The 27,617-nt window shown below is 32.1% G+C and overlaps 3 protein-coding genes across 3 annotated transcripts; 1 reads left to right on the top strand and 2 right to left on the bottom strand.

Annotated features, from left to right (window-relative positions):
* Nucleotides 1–477: 477 nt before the first annotated feature.
* LOC122598339 (probable sugar phosphate/phosphate translocator At1g06470) lies at nt 478–6,200 on the top strand. Its single transcript, XM_043770931.1, has 13 exons — nt 478–627; nt 777–1,259; nt 1,351–1,520; nt 1,669–1,754; nt 1,830–1,879; nt 2,158–2,225; nt 2,363–2,463; nt 2,703–2,715; nt 2,838–3,022; nt 3,222–3,308; nt 4,840–4,934; nt 5,053–5,211; nt 5,911–6,200. The coding sequence occupies exons 2-12, from the start codon at nt 1,024–1,026 to the stop codon at nt 5,171–5,173; spliced, it is 1,212 nt and encodes a 403-aa protein (XP_043626866.1). The 5' UTR covers nt 478–627; nt 777–1,023; the 3' UTR covers nt 5,174–5,211; nt 5,911–6,200.
* Nucleotides 6,201–6,491: 291 nt separating this feature from the next.
* LOC122595458 (aspartate aminotransferase, mitochondrial) lies at nt 6,492–10,981 on the bottom strand. The gene is made up of 10 exons (XM_043767821.1): nt 10,667–10,981; nt 9,861–9,946; nt 8,874–9,080; nt 8,671–8,776; nt 8,477–8,581; nt 8,228–8,400; nt 7,841–8,000; nt 7,115–7,210; nt 6,946–7,040; nt 6,492–6,855 (listed from the first exon to the last, which is right to left on the bottom strand). The coding sequence occupies exons 1-10, from the start codon at nt 10,862–10,864 to the stop codon at nt 6,783–6,785; spliced, it is 1,299 nt and encodes a 432-aa protein (XP_043623756.1). The 5' UTR covers nt 10,865–10,981; the 3' UTR covers nt 6,492–6,782.
* Nucleotides 10,982–15,219: 4,238 nt separating this feature from the next.
* On the bottom strand, nt 15,220–18,271 carry LOC122597292 (vegetative cell wall protein gp1-like). Its single transcript, XM_043769905.1, has 6 exons — nt 18,115–18,271; nt 17,943–17,993; nt 17,743–17,790; nt 17,431–17,475; nt 16,158–17,169; nt 15,220–15,755 (listed from the first exon to the last, which is right to left on the bottom strand). Exons 1-6 carry the CDS (start codon nt 18,269–18,271, stop codon nt 15,419–15,421), a joined length of 1,650 nt encoding a protein of 549 aa, XP_043625840.1. The 3' UTR covers nt 15,220–15,418.
* Between the last annotated feature and the right edge of the window lie 9,346 nt (nt 18,272–27,617).

Here is a 27,617-nt window from a genome sequence, read left to right as displayed (position 1 = left end):
TATTAACTAGCACGGTACCCACGCAAATGTGACGGTGTTCGTGGCGGCGACGATGTGGTGATGGGACGACTGTTAGCGGTAGAGGCGACATCAAGTGGTATTAAAAATAGATGTAAAAGTAATTGATGTAAAGGATTTATGGAGATATTTTAAAAGATAAATGACCGATAATGTAATATAATTATTAAGAGTATTTTATACTTTTTTTATCATGTAATTTTTAACATAAGACTATTTTTTTATAATATAGATAGATATAGATATAGATATAGATAAAGAGTATAGATAATGACATTGTGCATCCACGAGTTTAATCAAGTAATACTGTATTAGAGATGTATAAGTTAAAAAAATTTATATATCCACGAATACACCATGATTTTTAAGAAGACAATCATGGTTAACTTGAAATTTACTAAAAGTAAAGTACCATCTTCATACATACATCCACTTTATGTATAGAAAGCCGACAACCACTTGTGTAACCGGAAAAGACGTTGACAACAAATCTAATAATAATAATCCAACTAACACACACCGACACACCCACCCACCTCTTTCTTTCCCCCAAGATCTTCACTCTTTACCAATTTTCACAAATTCCAAGTTACACACAATCTGACACAGGTATGTTTTTCATTCCACCTATAGAATCTTTACTACATATACATATTCTTGATTTTCATTATATTTCATTTCTTTCTGTTTATACCTTTTTAGTGAAATAAGATGATACCCAACTTATTTAGATTGAACATTTTGATTTCAATCCACAGGTAATGTTCACAAGACTTGAATCAAGAAAATGTGCTGACTTGGGTTTTAATCAAGTTAGCATCTTTTGAGTTGGGTTCACTTTATTTTGTTATTTAAGTTCATGGGGTTGAGTCTTTATTAGTCTTTGACCTTAGTTTGACCAACATTCAAAAAAGCTTAGATTTTGGATTAGTAGCTTTTGAAGAAATTGTGTTTGAAAAGAATGATTTGGGTGTTATAGATTAAGTTTTGGTTTGAAGTGTAAAGATGAATGGTGTTAGTATTAGTAGTAGTACAGAAATGGCTTCTACTCTTAGTCCTAGAAGAGTGAATGCAAATGATAAACGTGTTTCTTTTGATATCGAAAATAATTCTGATGGAACGTTGAAGTATGACGACACGGACTATGGTGCAAGATCCAAGAGCCCTGTTGTTGTTGCTGACATACTCAAGACATTGTTTTTTATACTTGTGTGGTATACATTTAGTACATTCTTGACTATGTAAGTCCACTTTTGATATTCGGCTTTACAAGATTAATGAAATATATGTTAAGTCGTAGTTTTGTAATGTGTATTTTTAAATGGTGATTAGATATAATAAGACTTTGTTAGGAGATGATATGGGAAGATTTCCTGCTCCTTTGTTAATGAATACAATCCATTTTTCGATGCAAGCTGTTTTTGCAAATGCCGTCACGCACTTTTGGCCTGAAAGATTTCAACCAACTGTATCTATGTCATGGAAGGACTACTTTATGAGAGGTAAAAACATTAGAAAATTTTTCCGTAAATTCTTATTCTTATGTTTCAAAACAGTTTGTATCGAGTTCTTGTTTATGGTTATACCTATCTTTGATGTTGTAGATGTAATATTCTTGTGCATTTGACAGATCCACTTTCACTTTCACAGTTGTACCTACGGCTCTTGGAACAGCATTGGATATTAACTTGAGCAATGCGTCTCTCGTTTTTATCTCTGTTACATTTGCTACCATGGTTGGTCATCTTTTTCTCTTCACGTAAATTTGAAATTGCGCGCACAATTTATGGAATACCTACTTTGTTTTGCAGTGCAAATCTGCTGCTCCTATATTTCTGCTGATATTTGCGTTTGCATTCAGGTAACATTATTCATAAGAATTGAAAGGGTACTATTTATCATTGGGTAAAAGGTTACCCCGATGATTTTATTATAAACAATCCATAAGTACAAGTAATGTAACTGATTGTTACATTAGTTAATGTGAGGGTACTATTTATCATAGAAATGAATAATGTATCCTTTTTAGCATAAGCTGTTCTGCTGTCCTAAAGTATTTGTGGATGCCCTATATTTTTTTGGCATGTCCTGATTACTCTCAACTTCATCTGTGATGGTAAATATTTATCTATTGTGTAGATTGGAGTCACCAAGCTTCAAACTTCTAGGGATTATGTTGATAATATCCGCTGGGGTTTTATTAACAGGTAGAATGTTCTTTCCATGCACATAGCTGTACTGTGATTACTTAACCCAATATAGCCGATTCATGATCATAAGCTACATACTGCTTTTAGTTTGAAATAATATGGTTCTTTTTTTCACTTTGACTTTGAGTTCACAGTGGCAAGAGAGACTGAGTTTGACTTGTGGGGTTTCATTTTTGTTATGCTTGCGGCTGTTATGTCTGGTTTCCGTTGGAGTATGACCCAGATCCTACTTCAGGTACAGCTCGTCTCTGATTAGGGTGGGTTGCATTCGTATTTCGGTTGAACTGGAACACTTTTATCCAAAAAGGTTACCTATCAATATAACCAGAATGATTGTTATTATACCAAAATGACCCCGTTACAGATCCAAATCAACCCATATATAAGTGTAATACCTTCCTTGAGTGTTTCTCATTTTATCTTTTCTTGCATGGACAACAAATTGGTCTACTTTGATTCCCATCCAACCTAAAGAAAGAGGTCTACGGTAAGCACTCTTCTATTCTTTTAACTTCCAGTTTTGATAATTGCAGAATATACGTGTTCACATTGTATGACTAAACAATACAACTGGTTTTATTTATTATAGATTTAATTATTTTTGTACAGGTCTGAAAAATCCCCTGACCTTAATGAGCTATGTAACTCCTGTAATGGCTTTGTTAACGGCTCTACTATCTCTCTTTATGGATCCCTGGGATGAATTCAAGTCTAGCAGTTATTTTAATAGCTCAGGGCATATCATCAGGAGTTGCTTCCTGATGCTATTTGGGGGAACTCTTGCCTTTTTTATGGTAACATTTCCCGTCGTTAAGACAATTATTGTATAAGTGTTGTATATTGTATTATTGAATAATGGGGATTTTACAAGGGATTATATAGATATTATATTTACACTCTAACCCCTTGTTTAGGGTAACATAATATAAACAATATTTTTTCCTGCTTTATAAACACCTTCAATGTTTCAAAGAACTCCGTGATATATTGTAGGTATTAACGGAGTACATCCTTGTCTCAGTAACCAGTGCGGTAACAGTGACCATAGCTGGAGTTGTAAAGGAAGCTGTCACCATACTGGTACGATGCAATCTTTAACGTTTGGAGACTGCACTTTTCTTACTAAAATAGAAATGTCAATCTGGATTAAGGTACTTTTTTTAAACGGAAAGAAATTTGCATTCCCTTTTACTCTTGGTTCTTAAACTGATGACCTCTGATTCAAGGACTCGGTCAATATCACTATCAGTTGAACCACGGTCTATTGCTCAGCACACAGCAGCTTCTAATATTGTAATTTGAAGTTGGTGTTTTTGACCTGGTTACTTATGAACGAGTTCATTTTGGTTATGCTTTGTCACAATTGATGTAAATATACCTTATACAAGTATAAGGTAACTAGTCAACAAATTAAATATAGTTACAAGTATCTAAAATATTTCGAGATACGACTTCCCAGGCATGGCTGGTGTAAAGGGTGGCCAATGTGGCCGACGGGCCGAGGCCCGATTTTGTAGGGGCCCCGATTTTTTCAAGTTTTATTGTTATGTATATACGTGTGTAATTATTTAAGTCTATTGTAAACTCTAACCATCATAGTAAAACATATAATTTAACCCATTAAAAAACCCACATATATACCTTTTATTGGATTAAACAAAGAGTTATCATCACTTATCGGGAACTTGGAACTGATCAAGCGGCGCCTACCGTCTTTTTCAATCTTTCATTGTTCCACTTTTCATTTATTTGGCATGGCAAGTAGTTTATTATTTATTGTAAATAATATATATATGTATGTATAGAAATAATATATTATTATTAAATGATATATAAAATATTATTATTCTTTAAAAAACAATAACATAGCATAGCAGTTTGTTGCTTGTCATTTCTTTAGGTCTTTTTATGTTGCTTTAAACCTATCGAAATGTTATTTATGTTTTTAGGTTTTAGATTTTATTTATTGATATAACATTTATTTTCGTTTTTAGAGATTAGTTTATATAATATATAAATTGTTGCGTTTAGCTTATGGACCCTTATTTTTACGCTCGGCCTAGATCCATAAATCTTCAGAGACTACCCTGTTCCCAAGTTACTATACTAAGATTATCATTGTAACTGTTATCTCTTTCATAAATATATTTTATGCAATATTCATATATAAAAAGAAGTAAAAATACGTACGGGTCAGCACAACCATGCTCATTTTTGAGCCATACTAATTATTCCCTTTCAAAAACCATCCTATTTTGCCACTATAATGTATGGACAAGAAGCAAATCGGATATTGTATTTTGACTTACTTGTATATCCAGAATATAAAAAAAACGGTAGATTGATAGGAACCGCTTGATCCCATGTACTGAATTTGTACCCACATAACCCCCACCAGGGATAGTGTCAAGGTAAGTCAACCACTTAAATTCAATTTTGCCTCTGGCAAGATTCGAACGCAGGCTGCTCCTAGAAAGTGGTAGCTGGTGGCCAATATCCAGAATGTATATCCATATATTAACTTGATTATGATAGCTATTTAACTATTTTCATAACCAGCTGATATTAATATTATTCATTTCACATATATTATTATTTTGTTAATGATTAGGTAGCAGTGTTATACTTCCATGATGAATTTACATGGCTGAAAGGAGCTGGTCTTGTCACAATCATGTTTGGTGTGGGTTTATTCAACTGGTACAAGTATGTGCTCACAAAAACCAGAATTACTTCTATCACGTTAGAACTACTAATAATGTGTCCTTATGATCGTATTTGAGTGTTTGTCATGCATAAATGTTTGTATATTGTGATATATCAGGTACCAGAAGTTACATAAAGCAAAACTAGGTGTAGATGAGTTGCCGGAATCCCAAACCGCGGTCCCTGCAAAATATGTTATTCTTGAGGAGGAGATGGATGATGAGGAAACTAGTCTTTGATCACTGGCTCGTTGCACTTATCGCACGATCCAACATAAGTAAGTTTCTAGCCTTGATGAACTGCTAATTATGAAGCATTTCTTGATGATGATACTACTGAAACTTTGTAGAACAGAAGTCTATTTCCTTTTGTAGATATGAATTCAGTAAGTGTTACATCATTTGCTCCCTTACGTCCAAAAAAGTTCCGTTAGTATCTAAATAGCAATTGTCTCATAAAAAAGTGGCATTTTCCTATTTGAGTTGTTCCTAGAAAATGAAAATGTCTTTCTTTCCTTTTGTTTCATCATTCCGGTTTTTGTCCAGATTTACCATGTTTTTTGGTTATTTAAGGGGCACTTATGCTATTGACCAAGCCAAATTTTCAAAGTCAATCCTTGTAGATTTTGCCTTTTTGCCCCTTAGGATGGAAGGGGTATTTTAAAGTCAAACAACTTGGTGATTTTCAACTGTTCGACTTCTCTATATCAAATTCATTCATAATGTGAAATCTTGTATTAATCACAACATATCTGTTTTTTAAAATTCATCACATCGAAATGTGTCGTAGTCCATTTTAATTTGGGTCCAGAAGTTCCCTCTGTTTTGTCTTTACTAAAAGTTCTTAAGAGACGACAATTTCTTCTGGTTTTGTAAACATTACAACTACTAGAAAGAGAAAATCATAATGTATCCATATTTTGTTCCTTGTTATATGTATGTAAGGTTAAGTAAATCATATTGGTGGTCTTTCTTAGGTTGTTGGATATAAATAGAGGGGCACGCTGCTGACCAGGTTATGGAAATACTTACTTTCATGATAATTATTCGCCAAAGATGGATTACGACAATTAGCCCAAATGATCAATATGGAGCAATTAAGATGGAGCAGAATCAAGCTGTCTAATTGCTACAAATAAACAAGAATACGAACTCATACATTATCTAGCCAAGTGTATATCATTCTAAGCCCCACTAATGTTTTTCATTTGTTCTTTTTCCCACTGGAAAACTTACATAGTATGATTATCAGAAATTTTTTGCGATATTTTTGTGTCCAATTCATTTTTGTTGTTGGTCATGCACCAACATTTTACAATTCACAAGTTTCTCCTCTTGTTGTAAAAGACCTTATGTCAAGTACTAATAAACCTATGATTCTTTCTTTAAATATCGCTAACAAAAGGTACTTAAATATGCCAGTACAATGTATGCTTAAACTCGTCTCTTAATTTTTACCACAGCTGTTTCACAGCCACATACAAGTCTTGACAAATTTCAACCAATTTTATCTACATACAAGTCGATTAAAGTTGTGATTTATCTCAAGCCAAATATATATCTAGAATCGAATGTATTTTATTAAATTTGCCAATGCTTCGAAGTAACAAACACGTTTTATTCAATCAATGAAGGTTGCTTTTAAAAGCTACCAGTATAGAACTTTTTATCTGCTTCCAAGAATTGAGCTTTTCTAAGTTCTCTAACATTACAACACAATAAGCACTATCCGCTACAAACGACCAATACTCAACCAGGTGAAGGGCGTTAACCTTTTATTTCCTATGAATTCTTTCACAGAGAATACCTGAAACTAATTGCAACCAAAACCTTGGTAGATGTCTGAACTTTAACCGGCTCTTGTAACTTCGTGAATAGCCTTTGCCAGGTATTCTACATTGCCACTTGTGACCCCTGCCATGCTGTACCACACATTTACTACGAGTAAGTCTCAACCAAAAAGAAAAATAAATGCGAATGAGTTCCATATTTCCCCAGGGTTTTAGCATTACCTAATACGGCCATTGCGGGTCATATAAATATGAAACTCTTTTGTCAACCGATCAACTTGTTCAGGAGTCATCCCACTATAACAGAACATGCCAATCTGTTTTTACAATATAAAACAATATTATAGTCACCATCACAAATTATGATTAAAGGGTAGATTAGTAAAATTACCTGATTAGTAATATGCTCCCATGATAGGGGAGAGCCTAACTTTTCAATATTTTCCCTAAGAGAGCTCCTCATTCCGATTATACGTTCAGCCATACCCTGGTAAAGTCAAAAACAGAGATGGTTTAATGGTCAGATTTTTATTTTATTAATTCAAAAAGGTAAAAATTTTGGATTTTCATTTTATGGTGTAGGTTGCTTGACTTTTTTGCCAAAGGAATACTGTTAACCATAGTTTTCTTCTGGTAATTTGGTGTTTGCTTGGCAGTAAAACTTGCATAAGTAATTAGGCAAGAGGCTAACAGGATTATGACGACTACAACTGAGAGCCAAGTCAAAACTATGATTATCAGGCCAGGTTGACACACAACAATGTCTGTCCAAATTTTTTAATTTCCTATATAATAATTAGTGCATGGATATGATAATGAAACACATTATTTGAGGTGATTAATGCATGAAAAATGCACTTTAGGCAACTTACAAAATGTTTTCTTCATAGCTAATTTTTTTTCTTTACCAAGCATACCCCTAATAGATCAGCATTATAGACCCATTCATAAGTAAATGGGTCCACATTGCCACCTCTAAATTAAGAACAGGAGATCTTGACTTGTAACTGTATAAGAGACTAAAAATGATTATGTAGAATTTACTTCCGATTTGAGACTTGATTGATCATGAGGACTTTGACATTTGCTTCTTATAGATGCTAGAAATATTGAGTACCTTGACTTCCTTAAGCCACAATTGCTTTAGATCTGGTTCACTAAGGATAGTTGAAACGATAAGTGCACCATGAACAGGTGGATTACTATACATAGGTCTTGCAAGTTGCTGCAATTGACTTTTCACAGCCACGGCTTGTTTTTCATCTTCACATACCAAACTGCAAAGGAAGGTTTGCATCAAGCAGAGGGAATACAAATGCAATTCTAAGAAAAATCTGTAATGGTCCAGTGATATCAGAAGTTACTTTACATTGTTATCCCTATGTGGTACTATACTTGATGCTTTTGTGAAGAATATTACTCCAGCAAACGATAATCTAGAACTAAAACATGAAAGCATATAAAGATATGGGCCCACACATACAAATAAGTAATAGAGAATCACCTAAGGCATCCGACTCTCTGGCCATAAAGACCCATATTCTTAGCATATGATTGAGAGCATCCGATTAAATGACCATCTTCAAGGAAAATCCTAATAGATTTTGCATCCCTCTCTGGATCACCACTTGCAAAGCCTTGATAAGCCATGTCAAAGAAAGCAAAATGACCTTTCACCTGAAGATAGTAACATTAGAGGCTGATAACAAAAAGAGATAATATACAAGAATCAAATAAGGTGAAGTGCTCTAACCTTAAACTGGTAAGATATTTCTTTCCATTGTTCTACTGTAGGATCGACTCCGGTAGGATTATGAGCACAGGCATGCAGCAAAAAGAATGAGCCATTTGGTGCATTCTGCGGAATAAGCAAGAAAAACAGTAGAAAAAAACCATTAAGCTCTGTTTCGAGATACAAAATTCTACAAGTTCAAGTATTATTGATACCTTAACATCATCCATTAACGAGGCGAAATCAAGACCTTTTGATTCTGGATGATAATAATGAAATGTCCTTTGTGGTACATTAGCATCTCTCCAAATGTTATGGTGACTGGATTTCACATCACAAGTCAACAAAAAATATATCAAAACCAAAAGCATAGTGGTCAACCGTCAAACTTCTGCTAAATACTTCTTAATGCACTTACTTCGACCAGGTAGGGACTGGAATATAGATTTGAGAATCAGGGGAAAACCGTTTCTGGAAATCTGCAAAAATTCTGCATGCACCAGTGCCAGAAAGAGCTTGTATTGCCGCAATTCGTTTATCTTTAATCAAATCAGAATCATCCCCATAGGCTAACTTCAGTGTTTCATCAACCATTTTGTTGCTTCCTCCCATTGGAAGATACTCCCTGAAGGCACGTAAAATTAAACAGCAGAACATAATAATTGCTAACATTCAACTTTTTGGTGGATTATATCATATCATGAAGTTCAATGTTTGTTGAAAAATGGGACAATATTTACAGAAAGATCGAATCTTTATAAGTTTTATCGAGCATAAGCTCCATCATCACATTCTAAAATCAAATGCATCCCGAGTTAAATGAATCAGGCAAGGTTACAAACATAGGTAAAACTTGGATTAGTAGATTCATGGGACTGACTCCATGATAATGAAATATGGGTCTTAATCCTAATAGTCTCCCCAACGGATACCCATTCAGAATTCTAACGATCGTTTACAATCACTAAGAAGAAAAAGTACCAAACATATGAGCAGTACCTAAAAAACTACAGATCGCTAAAAAAGACAGATAAAAAAGAAGGCTTGTAATCTTATCTTGAAAAAAACCATGTGAAAAATAAATATTGGTCAGGGGGATTCAAAAAGATAACGAGGCATCAGATCACCAAGACATTGATGGATCAAGAAGAAATTAGTCACGTGACCATGAACACTGGATCATCGTAATCATGTACCAAAGTTAGCCTTGTTTCTAAGCAGAATTTGTTAATTTTACAGTTACCATTTACCAACAAGCATTTTCTTTTGTGTAAGTCAGGAAACATAATAATATTATCTTCGCTAAATCTTTGAACAAATTTAAACTGTATGTTTGCAATTTTTGTTGCTTGTGTTGTGTGTAAAGTAAAAAAGGAGCAAAGAAAGAGTAGCTCATATGACTCACATGTTCAAGTTTCCGGCAATTCGCCTCTCAGCGTCTCTAACACAATCCAAAACCACCGGTTTCCCGTTATCATCACGATAAGCTCCCTATTAACACAGCATCAACACATTAGTTAATCATCATAACCAAAACAACATCCTAATTGATCTAACCAAGTAAAGGATGTGTTTGAATTAGCTTAATTTTCCAGGCTATTAACCTCATAAGCCCCAAAAAAATGAGCATATTGAGGCTATCTAGTAGCAATTTTAAAAAATTAAATAACACGTGATAAACCCGTAAAAAAAAAAAAGAGAAGCTAAGGGTGCGTTTAGTTCGAGAAAACACCTCCCGTTTTCCATTTCCATTTTCTAAGGAAACATGGAAAACAGGAAACTCGTTCAAATCATGGTTTTCCAAAACTGTTTTCCAAGAAAACAGAAAACCTTGTTTTCCCCTTTTCTATGAAAAATTAGAAAACACTTTTTTTTTTTTTATTGTTTTCCACTTTTCATTTTCCATTTTCTAAATTTTGCAAACCTCAAATTGTTTTCCATTTTCCAAACTTTGAACGCGTTTTCAAAATTTTCATTTTGGAAAACTCCTTTCATTTTCTAGAAAATTAGAAATGGAAAACTAAAAAACATTTTCCACAACTAAACGCGCTAAATCTAAACTTTCCCTTTAGCTAATTAAACTGTATATACACGAACTAAAAAATCTAGTATAGCTCAATCGATATATGTATATATATATATATATATATAGATAGATAAATATTAATACAATATTGAAAATAAAAAGAAACAAAGAGACATCAGACATACAACGCCAACATTAACTTTCTGGGGACTAGGATCAGCAAGAAAAGCTTCGGTGACACCGAGAATCGGATCTTTAGGTGCTGGCTCTACATGTTTCCACCATGATGATGACATGGATCTTGTTGTTATTGATGACGGCCACCACCCACCACCACCATGTTGCCTCATCTTTCTGCTGCCTAATGCTGCCCTGAGCGCCATCAGTGGTCACAGGATGATAAAATGGAACGGAAAATGAAAAACGGTGGGTTGGTTGAGTAATAAATTTAGAATAATAATAACGAAAATGTGGGTGGGGGCATCAAAATCCAGATACGTAATGTTATCTGTGCCGCGCGACATTGGGATGCGTAGATATAGAGGTCAGCTCTCACTGCTGACTTTTTCTTTTCTTTTTTTTTTTCCCTTTTTCTTTATTAAACTTACTTTTATTTGTTATTTGTTTTTTTAGTTCATCAGTTGCACACTTGCACGTATGTTGTTCTGCCCTTATTTTATTTATCTTTTTATATAATTATTTTTAAATTGTTACAACTTTTATTGACATAAATTATATTTAACTAGTAAATTTCACGGCCCGTGTTGCGAGGCCTCAATCGTCTTATTGAAATGGTTACGTTATTTTAATGTATTTGCGATAAACCTTCAACCGCTTAATAAAACATTATTTTGTCATAAATATGTTTGTTAAAAAGTGTTCAAGAAACAAAAAAGTAACCTGTAAAAAAAACCCCGAATGAATGAAATGTGACAAAATCTTAGACATATCAGTTGAGAATTCAAGTGGTACGCCATTTGACAAAATCTAAATAGTGATACGGAATGTGGTCACAAAAAGGTTCAATGATCTAAAAAGAAAAAAGTGTGATATAGCAAAATGCGAATAGTGATACAGAATGTAGCCACAAAAAGATTTAGATGAACCAAAAGAAAAAAACCTGAAAAAACCCAAGAAGTAACCCATAGTATAAAAACTCGAATGTAATACAATACAATGTAGCAAAATCCAAATAATGATACGGGTTGTAACGTGAGCGAATAATAACTCGCCACGTAAGTGGTCACGAAAAGGTTCAATGATCTAAAAGGAAAAAAGTGTGATATAGAAAAATGCGAATAGTGGTACAGGATGTGTCCACAAAAAAATTGGATGAACCAAAAGAAAAAAGCCAATTAATACCCGTAGTATAAACACTCAAACGTAATACAATATAGCAAAACCCGAATAATGATACAAGTTGTAACGTGAGCGAATAGTAACTCGCAACGTAGGCGGTTACTATTCACATACTTTTGTTTTAATGAAGTATATATATATATAATATCAATACATTTTTCTATAAAAGTTGTCCAAAATTTATTAGTCTTTCTTACCACAGTATTCATTATTTCAATAATACGATTAATGACCACAACCATTACCATCACGAATTGTTCGGTCTGTCACTACTCTGTTGCACTGGTTTCAAATTGCTTTTTTTTTTTTTAAACTAATATACTAGTAACTAGTAAGACTAATATTTAGATGAGTACCTGAACAGTTTAAACTTTAAAGCTTTAAGCCTTTTAAGTCAACAAATTAAAGAAACATAAGTTGCTAATAAGCCCAACAAGCCCAAGATATAAGCCTTTTAAGTAAACAAAAGAAACATAACTTGATAATAAGCCCAATAAGCCGGGCCAATGGGTTGCTACATTGAGGTTCTATTGATGCTGGACTTATCTAACAATTTGAGAAATACCTGAAACCTCCCACACTAGGGACTAAGGAGTAAGTAGGGATGAGATAAGATCATGATCCAAGTACCGAAAAATGATACAGAATTGCATTCGAGATAAGGATTGGTATTTTATTTTTTTTTTATAGTTTTCAGAATTGAAACCGGGACGGTATTAAAAATTCCCGGGAAACTACGAGATTTTCCGATAATGTTATGGTCTCGTGCCAATACCGTCTTATATAGGACCGAGACTGGTATCATAGTGTTGGGACCGATCTCATGTCCATCCTTACCTGCCACACTAAAGTTAAATAAACACTCGGTTAAGTTATTAAATCAGACAAAAATAAAGTTACATTTTAGGTGTAAAAAAGTGGAGTTTTTTTTTATTTAATTAAGGATCCATTTTGTGAGGAGGTTGTCTAGCATGGACATGCGATTAGGATGATATATACTAGACTTCTCATTATTCGTGAATAAGTTACCCCTAGTGTTTTTATAGCGCCAACTGAATATTGTCGCTAAACATTATTTCTGATAGTACACTCTTTCTCGTAGTGATATGGCTTAACAAACCTCTTTATCTAATGCTAGGAGACCTATACCAATAAAAGAACATTTTAAAACACTTAGATTGATCTTCAAGTTAAACCTGGAGTGACTTCTATCACCTAACGATTACTAATTATTCAAACCCACATAAATGAAAATTAAATAAATATGGTCACTTCAAATATGTTTAAGATACTCAATTGATTCTATAACTCACCATAGCAAAGTAAGCTGCTCTATATGAGTCGTTATTAACAACCGAGAAGACTCACACACCTGAACCCAATTATAAAAAAAATAAACATGTATTCTTTTCATTAGACCAATCGGTAGCAAGATATACTTTGAGTTTGAGATAAAAAAAAATACATATATACACACGTGCTAATTACATAATGCTAAAAATAAGTACTCGTTGGTTTTATAAAGTTAAATTGAGGGACCACTTTGGGATATAAGGTTGACGACTGATAAGATACTATAGTCACAAATATATGCATGTAACAAAATGCATTTTGAGTAGTCAAGGTAATATTGTTCACTAAATGCAAAACATTCCCATCAATGACATACCAATGAACCATATAAAGTTCGATGCATAGATAAATTCAGTCCTAGGGACCATTTTCGTTACCAAAAGTTGAGACCAATTTGCAACATTGATAACCAAAATAACTGTATCCCAAAACAGACCAACAAGTCTTTAAATTCGACTACTCTTTCCACATTTGCCCTGTTGTTTTTAGAGTATCATTAAAAGAATCACATATATCGACATACCACTTTTTGTTTTCACTTTTTGAAAAAGGAAAATGTTAAACGCAGTCCTCGGGACTGCATTAAACATGCATAAAAAGTTTGTACATTTCATATTAAAAATTCACTCTTGAATTTTATATTAAATATACAACTATTTAATAAACCTTAACTACAACCCTAAGTGTTTCATTTAACAAAACCCTTTGAAAAATATAAACATATATAAATAGTTTTTTTTTTACGTTAAACATATATAATCCTTTAATGTGATGATGTTAGCACTATAAGAAAAATGTCGATTGGTGACCATTTTGTTTAGTAACAACTAAAATTTGGTCACTAATAACCTTATTTAGTTACCATTAAGAAAAAGTGGTCACTAAATTTAATGTGATGATGTCAGCACTACAAGAAAAATAATATTTTTTGGTCTCAAAACAAATTAGTGACGAACCTTTAGTGACGAAAAGTGACCACTCAAAATTTGGTCACTAAATAAAATTAGTGACGGACCTTTAGTGACGAAAAGTGATCATTCAAATTTGGTCACTAATTTTTCATAATGACTAAATTTTCGTCAATTTCCGTCTCTAATTTTGTTTAGAGACCAAACTTTTGTCATTATGAAAAATTAGTGACCAAATTTTGAGTGGTCACTTTTCGTCATGAAAGATCTGTCACTAATTTTGTTTAGAGACAAAAAAATGTTATTTTTTGCCCACTAATTTTGTTTAGTGATCTATCAAATTTAGTGACCACGTTTTCTTAATGGTAACTAAATAAGGTTATTAGTTACTAAATTTTAGTTGTCACTAATCGACATTTGTGATGTAGTTTAGTGGTGGCCGGGACACCTGGAGCATAAAAGAGGTTCGTAGGGGTTCAAATCTCACGCATGTTCTTTTAATCATAGTATTACGTGGTTTATTGCTCTCACGTAAGCAATGTGACCGGTCCATGAGGGACTGACGGTATATTGGTTACTCATCTCTAGTATTGAACAACTTTATATTACCCGTTAATTAAATGTTTGTGTTCTTTCACATAACGTCATTAGGCCCATAAGATCAACACGCGCGCGCCTTTTACATATATTAACGAAACGCGAAGATTTAGAAAACGAGTAGTGCTACAAACCCGATTAATCCAAACTTTTAGTGTAATTCACAATAAACAAAAGACCGGCCGGTCCCAAAGAATTGAACATTTTATGGCAGTCTTTTGAAATTATTGGATGTGTGATGAGTTAATGTACATGTTTCAAAAACAGTAGTACGACTAAAGCATTGACCACGTTTGCGCTATAGTACTATGTAAATGTATGTACCCATGTATGATAGGCTGCTAGCTAGCTACTGGCTAGCTTTGAGTGCAATTAAAACGGCAAATGTTTCTATTATAGCAACCCATTTTTAATGCCTTTAAACTACACTTCTGTCACTTTATGGTTTATACATATATTATTCTTCTTTAATTCTTATAGACCATGGTCAACAAGTTATTATCAACATCACAATCTCATCATAAACTTAATTCAGTACTTCATTAATTAAGTAACTTCCAAAACTTCCAATAATAATATAATCCATGTAAAAACATGGTTTGATTAGATCGAACATCATAATGTATAGCTTCTAATAAAGTCCAACTAAAACAACTAATATATATATATATAGAAGAGAACTTAACAAAATATAAAAGAAATGCACGGAACTTGCATAAATTAGACTCTTGGCTTAAGGTGACCCTCATTGGCTAGTTTGAAAACCTCAGCTTGTGCCGCGGCCATCTCGTTTGAGGAGAGTGCAGCCACGAAACTGTCTCTAACATGACTCGATGTGAAAGGGAAGTTCTTGCTGACCATTGAGTTTAGCAAAGCAGCGGTTCCTTCACGATAAAGCGCACCAATACCATCGGTTCTCTCGTTTGATAGTGCTCTTTGGAAGCCCATGGTCGACCCGAATCCGGGAATGGTGCCTAGGCCTCCCATGCCTCGGCTGACTGTGGTACGCCACCATCGGAATAGATCCGAGATCAAGTGTGGGTGTGTCTTCCAAAAACTACATTAATAAATACATACATAATTAATTATAGTAATGTACAAAGGGGACATAATTGTGGTCCTTTTTATACATATTTGAAAAGGAGAAATTTGTACAAACAAATGTTTATGTAAAAATATATGAAACGATTTAAAAAATAATAATGTTACGTACGTACATATATTCATCAGTTTCACAACGTTGTAAGATATATCTCTTTCCTTAAAACTATATATGTTTGTAAATGACTAAATGTATATTTTTCATTTGAAACAAAATATAATAAATATATAGATAAACAGAAGTGAGTTTATATTAGATAATGCATGCGTTTATGCATTGGCCTATTATAAGTTTATAACTAATTAATGTGTGGCTATTATATATGCTAATTAAAATAGTATTGTAGTAGTCACTCACTTGCAAGTGCCACCAATGAAGGGTATATTAGGGAATGATGGTGTGTTACTGGGATCATTAGACGGAGTTTTCGGCTTTGGAGGTGTGGATGACGGCGGGTCAATGTCGGGAGTGGTGGAGGGTGGGCTGGAAGATGGTGGATTGGTGGAAGGAGTAGTAGGGTTGGTGTAGGGAGTGGTGGATGGTGGGTTGGTAGAGGGAGTAGTGGTAGACGGTGGATTGTTGGACGGAGTGGTGGAAGGAGCGGTGGATGGTGGGGTGGTAGATGGTGGATTGTTGGAGGGAGTAGTGGATGGTGGGTTGGTGTAAGGAGTGGCGGGTGGTGGGTTGTTGGATGGAGTGGTGGACGGTGGGTTGTTGGACGGAGTGGTGGAAGGAGCGGTGGATGGTGGGGTGGTAGATGGTGGATTGTTGGAAGGAGTAGTGGATGGTGGGTTTGTGTAAGGAGTGGTGGGTGGTGGGTTGTTGGATGGAGTGGTGGACGGTGGGTTGTTGGACGGAGTGGTGGAAGGGGAGGTGGATGGTGGGGTGGTGGTGGAAGGTGGGGGATAATAGTGATATCCGGTACGTGGTGTTGGTGATGGATTGTGATGCTCGACTGGAGATGGTGCAACTACCGGTGGAATGGGATTGGAATTTGGTGGATTTCCGCAATTGCAACCACTTTTTGGTGGCGGTACCGAAGGGGTGTGATATTCGGTGGGGGATGGTGGTTTGACCACAGGTTGTTCTGTAGGTGTAGGTATCGGTGTAGGTGTGGTAGGAGTACCACTACCACCGCCGCTATTTGGTGGATTATGATGATCTCCATTAGAAGGTGGAGTGGTAGGGGGGTTGTTATAACCGGTAGCCGGTGGTGGTATTTCGCAGTTAGTAACAGGTGGTTGTTTTGTATGGTGATGATGATGGTGATGATGGTGATGGTGAGTTGGAGTATGTTGAACCGGTGGTATGCCGCCCCCAGATGGAGGTGGATTATTCGCCTCGACCGGTGGTGGACTTCCATACGAAACTGCAAACAAACCATCATACCATAAATCAAAATATCAAAATTGTAATGCTCTATAAGATTTCGTTATATTTTGTTTATAACATTAAGGCTTTCAACAATATATTATAATGAAACTACACATTAATTAATTCCAAATCATTAAGAGAATTAACTATTATCTAAAAATAGTATACAACTCAAACATATTACTCCCAACCCTTCGATATAGATAAAATAACCAATTAAAATGAAAAATACTACTTAAAGTTATAAATTTTTAACCTGGGGGTGGATTATTATTTGCATGAGCTGGCGGTGGGCTTGAAACTACAAACAAACGTTACAAATAAATCATAAATCAATAAATCATCATATAAAATAAAAACGTACGTACGCCACATTCCATATATTTTCATTTAATATATACAAATTTAAGAGTATTCTACGATATGAATGTTCAAAAATTATTTTTACCAGTCGTGGAATCAAATATATATAGTGTTCCAACAATATATGTTTCATAAACTTACACTTATCACACAAACATTTGAGTTATTTAATTGAAAAACTAATTAATACATGTAGTTTTTGTACCTGAGGGTGGATTAATTGCTTGAACAGGAGGTGGAGTAGGATAAGAAACTACAAAAAAAGGAAAAAAAAAACATAATAACATAAATCATCAAAATTGTACACATAAACAAATATGTAATATTTTATCAATCAAGAAATACAAAAAATAACATAAAAAGAAAAAAAACACACACACATATATATACTGTTTAAAGTTTTACCTACGGGTGGAGGACTATTTGGTTGAACCGGAGATGGATTTTGGTAGGAAACTGTGAACAATTAAATCAACAAAAAATTAAGAATGAAAAGCAAGAAAATAAAAGTGCTCTATCAAATCATTGTAAAATACATAAAAATTTACAAAATATAATGTTTTTATATAAATTTTACCAACTGGTGGAGGAGATGAGCCAACGTTTGGATATGGAGTGTAAAAGAAATAGACATTTTTGTTATCTTGAAAATTTGAAGAAGATGAAGCACTAGACAAAGAAACAACAAATACCCATACAAGAAAACAAGTTTTTAAGTTTTTGACTATCACCATTTTTGCTTATTAACAAGTGTGCTGGAAGAGTTATAATTAGAATTGTATATATAGGCAAAAAGAGATGTAGAGTGATGGGTAGTATAGTAAATTAAAGTAAAAAGAGGAAGTATGTTTATGTACAATGTAGTAGTACTAGTATATGTGGTAGTTGATTTTTTAAGTTATGCATTTATGATTTTATGATTTCATTAAGTGCAATTTTATTCTCAACTTAATTTCCCATGTTTCCTAAAGGTAACCATTGATTTGGCTGTCTCCAAAAAAAAAAAAAAAAACGTAAATGTTGATATTATATCATTTTTTCCACATACATGACAATTATATTTATATTCCTGCATGAAACTTATATTACTTACATTTTAAATGTGATGTGATATGATTACCGATCAGTTTTACCCTTATCAAAAGATTTTTCAAGCTTAGATTGGTTCGCATTAGTTTAAAAACCTTTTTGCATTCAAAAGAAGATAATATTAAAAATTAGTAGGTTATTTATAACAATCTTATACTCTAATAAACAAAACTATGTTAATTTTTTCAACTATTATTAGAATAAAAAGTAGCTTATGCAAGAGATGAAGAGAATATGATTGTATTAATATGAAACATAATAATGTTATGCTTGTTAATTAACCAGCCAATGATATTCATCTTTGGTAGTATTAAATATTTGCCAGCTAAAAACATGCATCAAGCAATGTTTGTTAATTGTTACTCCATTATTATTATTATTATTATTATATTATTATTATTATTATTATTATTATTATTATTATTATTATTATTATTATTATTATTATTATTATTATTAATCTTTACTCCTTAATAAAGCAAATCCTCCCCTATTAAATATTTCTGTCTTTGAAATACCTTATTTGCCCTTAGACTTTTTTGTTTTTTTCTTTACGTAACTACCCAAAATCTCTAATAAAGCAGACCGTCTTCCTCACGACTGCTGGCGCATTGCGCGGGTACCATGCTCGTAATAATAAATGAAAAGTATGCTTACTATGCAAAGATAATTAAATATAAAGTGTAACGAACCATTTTTTTTAGCGATTCCAAAAATACAGAGAAATAACTGTGGTGGCACTTAGCTGGTAAAAAGTTTATGATACAATATTACATATAAAGTACATTATTATGACAATACTATATGAAGTCCAGCTATATCTTTATTTGATTATTAAAGTTCTATGCTAGAAAAGGAAGGGTTGTATTCATTTAAGCCTTAATATTAAGTTGAGTTTATTGATCATTTGTTTATCTGCAATTAAATTGGTTGACTTTTGAGGAACATATATGAATGTCAATTCATCTTGAATTTCAAATAGTTTTTCATAAATAAAAAGAAAAGAAAAGAAAAACAACACAGATGCTTTATAAGTATGTTTAGTACAATACAAACTTGAGATGAAAAATAATATTTAGAAGAGTAATTCAAATAATAGTTCTGAGTATTTTTAATATTTATTGTACTGTATGGTCAATTATTTTGTCCTTTTTAGGGGTGTTTGTGTTTGCGTTTCCAGAATAGATTGTGCGTTTAAAAATTGCGTTTTGAAAAAGCATGTCCCTACCTGCTTTTTCAAAACTGCGTTTTCTTTCTAATTAAACGCAGATAATCACTTATTTTGCCAAACACATTTTTCGATTATTTGTGTCATACAAACGCAATAATCAAATAATCAGCTCAAAACTCAATCACAAACACCCCTCAATAGGGAAGTGATTCTTAATTGTACCACAAATATTGATAAATCTACCACATATATGTTTTAATAGTTTGTACGGTATATTTTAACCACAAATATGTTTTAATGGTTTGCACGGTATATTTTAACAGTTGTATGGTGTGGTAAATTTATCAGTATTTGTGGTACGAAAATCATTTCTCTTTTTAATACCAAGAGATTATTTTCATTTGCTAATTATAGATAAAGACCACAAATATTAATTGTGTTGGCACTAATTAATTGAATGAGAAGATTTTATCAAGTTCAAATCTTGACCTTTGAATAAAAATCAAAGGTCAAGATTTAAAGTTCATTTTTAAATCTTTCAATCCAATGGTCAAGATGTTTTCAACTTAAAGTGTTATATTTCTATTATTCAACTTGAGGGAATCTCTTCCTTTAATTAAACTCCTACAAACTTGATATTTTTTAGTTTGACTTAAAATGATTTTACTACAAAATTAAATACTCTCTTCGTCCCACTAGAAGTGTTATGTTTTGAATCTTCAAAGCGTTTATTATTCAACTTGAATCTTAAATATTTTTGTTTGTATTATATAATATTTGATGAAAACTATATGAATGATTGGGTTTTGGATAAATTTTCATTGGGTATAATTTTCATAAAGTATTATATAACAACATATATATATATATAAAATCAAAGTTAAAAATCACAAGACTTTGAATATTCAAAATGTGACATATATACATTAAAAATCACAAGACTTTGCATATTCAAAATGTGACACTTCTAGTAGGAAGAAGAAGTGGTACACAATAATATAGTAATGCAAATAAAACTTGAACATCAATAACAATATGACATAACATAGTACGGGAATAATAAATCGTTTGTCACTCATGCATAAGCGTGGCGTGACTTTGGCAAAATTTAACTATTTTAGGTTATAACGAGATATGTCACTCAAGTGTTGTCTAGAAGACATTACGTTTGTCAACAATTTATAAAGACAAAAGTTTATTAAAATTTGTTAAAATAGATTTACTAATAGAAGTAATAAAACTTATTTAACAATACTTGTATTGATATTGATAAAAAAAATATTACTTTTGATTAATTAACTCTTCATAAGAAAATTACTAGTGTGTTATGAACATAATATGAAAAAATAATAATTAAAAAAAAGTGAATCAAATTTTATTAATTATAATAACGATATTTCAATAACGATGAGATAATGTACTACAATAGGTATATGTTAACGGAATGAGGGTTAAAAAATCACAAAATTTCTCAAAAGAACGTGCAATATATATTGATTTGATATAAAATAAATAAAATGGTAAAAAGGTAATAAGTTATTAGTATTCGTTTTCACAATGTAGTATTCATTTTCACACATAAAAAAGTTAATTTTCAATATATAAAAATTATTTTTTTTTGTGTGTGTGAAAGCAAAAGGGTTTAACTTTTAGCTTAATATTTGTTTAAAGGTAAATTGGTAAGAACCATCTGAATCTCATGTACTGTATTGGTACCCATAGTGTACATCGCATAAAAATCATGCATGTTAAGTCATCATTCTCACATATGGATCACAAGATACAAATTATCCACTTGTTTTTGTCAACTTTCAACGTATAACTCGTAACCTTCTTTTATGGGTGCATATGGTCACATTGATAAATTGATAAGATACCGGTAAAGTTTCACCCCGTTAATAATACTTGCTTAAATTTAATCGATTTAGTATATGATTGTTATTCAAATGTTGTTATCTGCGTTCAATTCATATGACTAATTACATGGTCTAACTACTTTTAGTATTAAAGTTTAAAATATTGTGGTGAAACACGATCCTTGTAAATAGAACAACAAAAGTCATATAATCAAAACGTAACAATATTCTAATTCTGTTTCATAATAAAATAAGGTGACAATGTGAATATATGATTGTAATTTTTATATGCATGCATTAACTTTACCTAGGAGTGAGATTGGGTCGGTTTTGGCCTAAAACCGAAATCCAAACCGAATCATTCGGTTTTCAAAACCAAAAACCATTATTCAGTTCGGTTTGTCGGTTTTTTGGTTCGGTTTTCGGTTTTGTTTGTTTTTTTTTTTTCATTTAGCTGTGTTAAAGATTAATGTTAAAATTATTGTATAGTACCCGAAAGAAAGATAGAGTGGAGTCACTGGAGTACGTGTTAGGAGATTAGTTATAAAGTTGAAGTTGGTGGTTATTGTTTAGCGATTTCAAATAGCTAGCTAGGAAAGTCATACATCCATATTCTCAAAATCATTGGGGCTATCGAATGAGGTTGGGAATATATCAATTGAAAATGAGATTGGTGCTAAGCTGTTACTTTGTTACATTTATTAGAAAAATTAGTGTTGTTAGTTTATTGTTTTGCTTAATCGTAATCAAAGATGTTTTCTTGTCTCTCGTTTGTTTTCTGAACAAATCGAAATATTAGAGTAAAACAAATAAAACAATAGGTTTATCTTCATTCAAAATCAGCGTTCATCCTGAAAATAGTCGTGCATCAATATATATATATATACCGGTGCTCCGTGAATCTTTGTGCATCAACTTTATCATGATCCAAGAGTCAAGATCTTGTTCTATTTGTTTTACTTTAATATTTGTTTTACAATAACCAACCCCTATAAAACATTAATGATGGGAGATGATATGTTTATCACATTAATCGGATTCATGTATTATGTTATGTATCAATGACTTGTTTATTGTGAGGTCTTAAGACCCGTGTGTTGCACGTACGGGATGGATTATATTTGTTTTCGCATAATGGTTGTATTTAAAAAGTAAGCGTGTGGTTTAAAAATGTGTGGTTTAAAAATGATCAATAGTAGAACGATGTTGAGCTGTGTGTAAAAAAGTTACACAACATTGACTTGATGTTATATACGATGAGTTTAATTAACTTATTTTTCCACATGTTATCATCTAATAGTTTTATAAGATGATTTTTAGGTTAATTAATAGGGTGATGAATCATTTTTATTTATATAATATTTGTTACTTCTATAATATGTACAATATGTTGTTACTAATACTTAATGAAGTTAATTAGCATTTATTCTTTATTTTGAAAAAGTATGTAATACGTTAGTTGGTGTATTTTTGTTATAGATTGTTTTTGAGAGTAATCTTTAAATGTACTTATATATGGTAGCGGTTAGTCTTTTTCACATTTCATTTTTTCAACTTTCTAATCATCCTCAATAGTAAGGCCAATGGAATTTTAAAACTTCACATTAAATCACACTTACATGGATAATCAATTACTAACTCTTCCAATAATGCACATACCTACTACTAAATCACATAACAAATCAAGAATTTATTACTCATGCTACATACATTCGTAAGCCATGCAATTAGAGCTATAACAACAATTATGAAGAGATATTATTTTAGTTTTAGAGTTGATTCATGACTCAACTTTTATATATTAGTTGTCTTTCTTACTATGGTTGAACCATGAAGCTCGATCATGAACTCAGCATCTTTCATGATCCTGTATTTTTGAGGATTTGGCAGCACACTAAAGTCCTTCAGCATGTACATAGATGGCTTAAACCGGTAAGCAATCGCACCATTGACAAAACAATGAAGGACATTCCCCTAAAAATTGGGAAAATATATCTTTTACAAACAACTATATAGAAAACAATCATGCTTACAAACTTTTTCATCATAGATGATGAAGTCGGTACTCATGTACTTGTTCTTCACGCTAATCACATCCCAACGCCTACAAATCATGACAACAATCAGGCCAGAAGATTCTTTGTGAAGCTGATCCAAATAAATAGCATATCTTTCCTTGGGTTGTTTTGCAACAATATCATTATTCTTCCCAATTTGAACATGTATTTTTTTTTTTTGCTTTGGAGAGACTTACGAAAACTAAATGCTTTTAGGATGGAAGAATGCAAAGTGGGAAGTGAACGATGGATTCCTCATATATATAGACCCAATTCAATAAACTCTCATTAAACATCTATCTATTTATCGCAAACCTCACGTCTATTTACAAACACATATACATCACTTAGTCTCTTTCACATTTGATGACCGATAATTATATAGACTTTAATCGCACTAGTTTTGGTCATTTTATAGTTATTTGAGTAAACTTATGATACTTAATGGCATGTATATGTGATTCCAGGTTCATTGCTCATGGCATGAAGGAAAACGTCAAGAAATGGTGATAAAACACTTAAAGAAAGATAAATGATGGTTCTGTCACACCCCACCTAGGCGGAATCGTAGGATATGACGAAAAGACATAACATAGCACATGAAATTTATAATAGAGTTTTACTAAATGAAATCCAAAGAAATGTAATTCCCACAAGCGAGATAAGTCTAGGCAACACACCTCAAATAGCAAAAGATGTAACAAATAACAAATAGAGTTCAATGATTAAATGCAACTAGGAGTCCATGAAGGATCTCTTTTTTTTAGTCTTCCTAAATTCCTTATGCTCAGTCTCCTTAAGCATTGTTATTACCTGAAAATGAATGCTCGAAAATGTCAACATAACGTTGGTGAGTTCGTAGGTTTAAAGGAATACAAATGAATTTGTTGTGCATGATATAAGTGGTTTGGACAATAGTGTAAATATAAACATGTAGTAGCATGTATGCATACCAAATACTGATCAATGTCATCATAGTTATCCAACAACATAAACTCACCACTACTTGCCAACAACTCAATCACATCACTTGCCAACAACTCAATCACACATTGTTATACCAACAAACTACCAACTGGAGTATAAAGTTGGTTAATAGTTATCACTGTTATCCGTAAAAAGTCTTCAATAGATATCGACAAACATCTTTTGCCGTAAATAGTTTTCAATAGATATCGACAGACATCCATTGCATCATAGAAATCAACACAAGCAAGCTAGCATACACATTTTACACGTATTTGTCCAATAAAACAAACTAGTTTTGGCACAACTAGTAAAGAAATGAAAAATGTTTTGAACATCATTTTCCCCCAAAGAAATAAAATAAAAAGGGGCCACGAAACTCACCTCAAGTCCTCAATATGCAAGTAGTTGTGCAAAGTCCAAAATGATCACTAGAATCTACACAACATATATATAAGAACAAGTTACACTTATGGACATGGTCAATAACCGTCCATTGTAACCCGTATTTGATGATATACATATATGGCTACTTTCAAGATATTCACAACTGATTTGTCATATATTATTAAGTTACAAGTCACATAACTTAATATAGAGTATTTGTTTTAATGATTCATGATTAAATTTTACAAGCTCATATTCACTGAAATTTTTTAGTAACTTTATGAATTTTTTTTTCTTGATCAAATGAACAATTGAAGCTTTCAAATCTTAACTACTGTAACCTTAGAGTGTTATATACTTACATAAATTTTCGCTTAATTTATTTGGTACGTTAACTATTTTTAAAAATTCCATAATTACAAACTAGTCAGAAATTTCACTGTTTGCGCAAAGAAAAGTTTTATAAAAGTTAAGGACCTTCGAAGTTTCAAAAAAATCCAAATTTTTTACTGTACACTCTTAACATCTAAAAAATGTTTCTGGAAAAAACTAAACTTCCAGTTCATAAAATCGACCAAGATTTGACTATTTGAAGTCGACTCAAATCTGTTCGGAAAACTCAAATTTGCACAGTTTTATTATAAAATTCGTTTGACAACCTTAAACTTCATATTTTGACACGAAACCAATTCCACCATAAAGTAAACTTCCTGAACTTAATTTTGGACACAAAAAACGTGACTTAACCATCTTCCATGGCCAAGATACGAGCTTTCAAAATTAACAAACTGAATCTGTCCAGATTCTAAAATAATTTCACTTACTATTTTAAATACTACTACAACTAAATATTTATATAAACTTTCAAATCTTTCCAACACCTATTTAAATCTGTTATTATGATATCCATGTCTTCATAATTAGATTTCTTATATTATATTAATTATTACGCTACAATTAATACGTAAATTTTTAAGATTAATGTGATCTATACTTCAAGCTCTTGATTTAACCTTAAAAAGACTTTTATTAGTTCTTGTAAAATTTGCTGTAATATATACTCATCAAATATGCTACTTATAATAAAAGATCAACAATATAAAGATATATATATATATATATATATGAAAAGAAAAGATAAGTAATTTTACCCCAAAATTGATGATCACTCCTTAATGTAACTTTATAAAATAAAATATAATTCTTTAAGAATTTTATACATAGACTTTTTTATATAATAATATACTTTGAAAACACATTGTGAGTTATAATAACTTACCAAAAAAATCCAGAAATCCTTGAGTTGAATCAATTGTGTGATAAAAAATATATATATTTGTTTGGTGGTGGTGTTTTGTTTGACGGCAGGAAAGGCAACAAAGAGTAAATGTTGTTTTGGGTTTTCCTTTGATAAATTATGATGCATATATATTTTATGTGTAGAGATAAGTATTTGATTTTGTTTATAATTACATTTAATAAATTATTATGAATAAGGTTTCTATTAGAATTGAGATTCCTTGCCAACCGTAAATTGTTATGTTAGAAATTAGAAGATTGAGTTGGTATTAATTTGATCTTATTAAAATGCTAAATTATCTAGTTTATCATTATTATCTATACTATTATATAAAAGAAATAGCACACTCTCTCATCAAATGTTGAAATGTAACCATGCGAATGTACAAGAATGTCCTTCCTTTATTTCAATTAAAATGCATTCCTATTTAAACTATTTTCACAATTTCACTTCAATTGAATATCCACTTATATTGTTAATACGTGTATTTTTTGTTACTGTTGGTTGATATTGAAGCTACGATATCATCGTGGTATCTCGCTTAATTAATTGTTCACTGATACTGTTTTTGATAATTACGACATCGAACACATTGTCAATGATATCCGCTGCAACGTGCAAGTACCATGCTAGTTATTATAAATATAGATGAGTTGAAATGGGATTTTAAATCCTTTTTGTTTCTCGTTGACTTGCTAGTCAGGAGGGTCATCTTCCATATTTTGATGTATATTATGCATATACAATGATCTTATTAAACTCTAGATACAATTTTTATGTTATACTTTAATATGTTCATTAATTCACCACACATAACTATTGTAATTCATTATGATGATTATGAATTTTAACTCACTATCAAGTAGTGTATAAAGATTTATCAATGTCTAGAAATTAATACGACATATGTCTAGATATCAATGGAAATAGTTATAACCATCCAAGTTTAAAAAAATAGAGTGACTAAATCCTAAACTATTGGAATTTAGGTAATATAAGTCACATATTGGAATGATCACAACGTCTCTATGCTTGTTATACTATATAAGCACATTGACTAATCAAGAAATTAGGAATTCAAGTTAGAGACTATTATAAACTATCGGTTTTGGTGACGGGTGTCACAGTTCGATGAAGATTCGGGTCGAGATTCAAGACTTAAGATGAAGAAAAGTGTGTTGACATGAAGCCTATGACCACGTGTTAGTATTTGGGGCATAACTTATGTTTCTGACATATAAGATATCCACGGAA

Source organism: Erigeron canadensis, chromosome 4 (assembly GCF_010389155.1).
Source record: "Erigeron canadensis isolate Cc75 chromosome 4, C_canadensis_v1, whole genome shotgun sequence".
NCBI classification, from domain to species: domain Eukaryota; kingdom Viridiplantae; phylum Streptophyta; class Magnoliopsida; order Asterales; family Asteraceae; genus Erigeron; species Erigeron canadensis.
The sequence above is the reverse complement of the archived record's forward strand: the minus strand, read 5'-3'. Positions and strand labels throughout refer to the sequence as shown.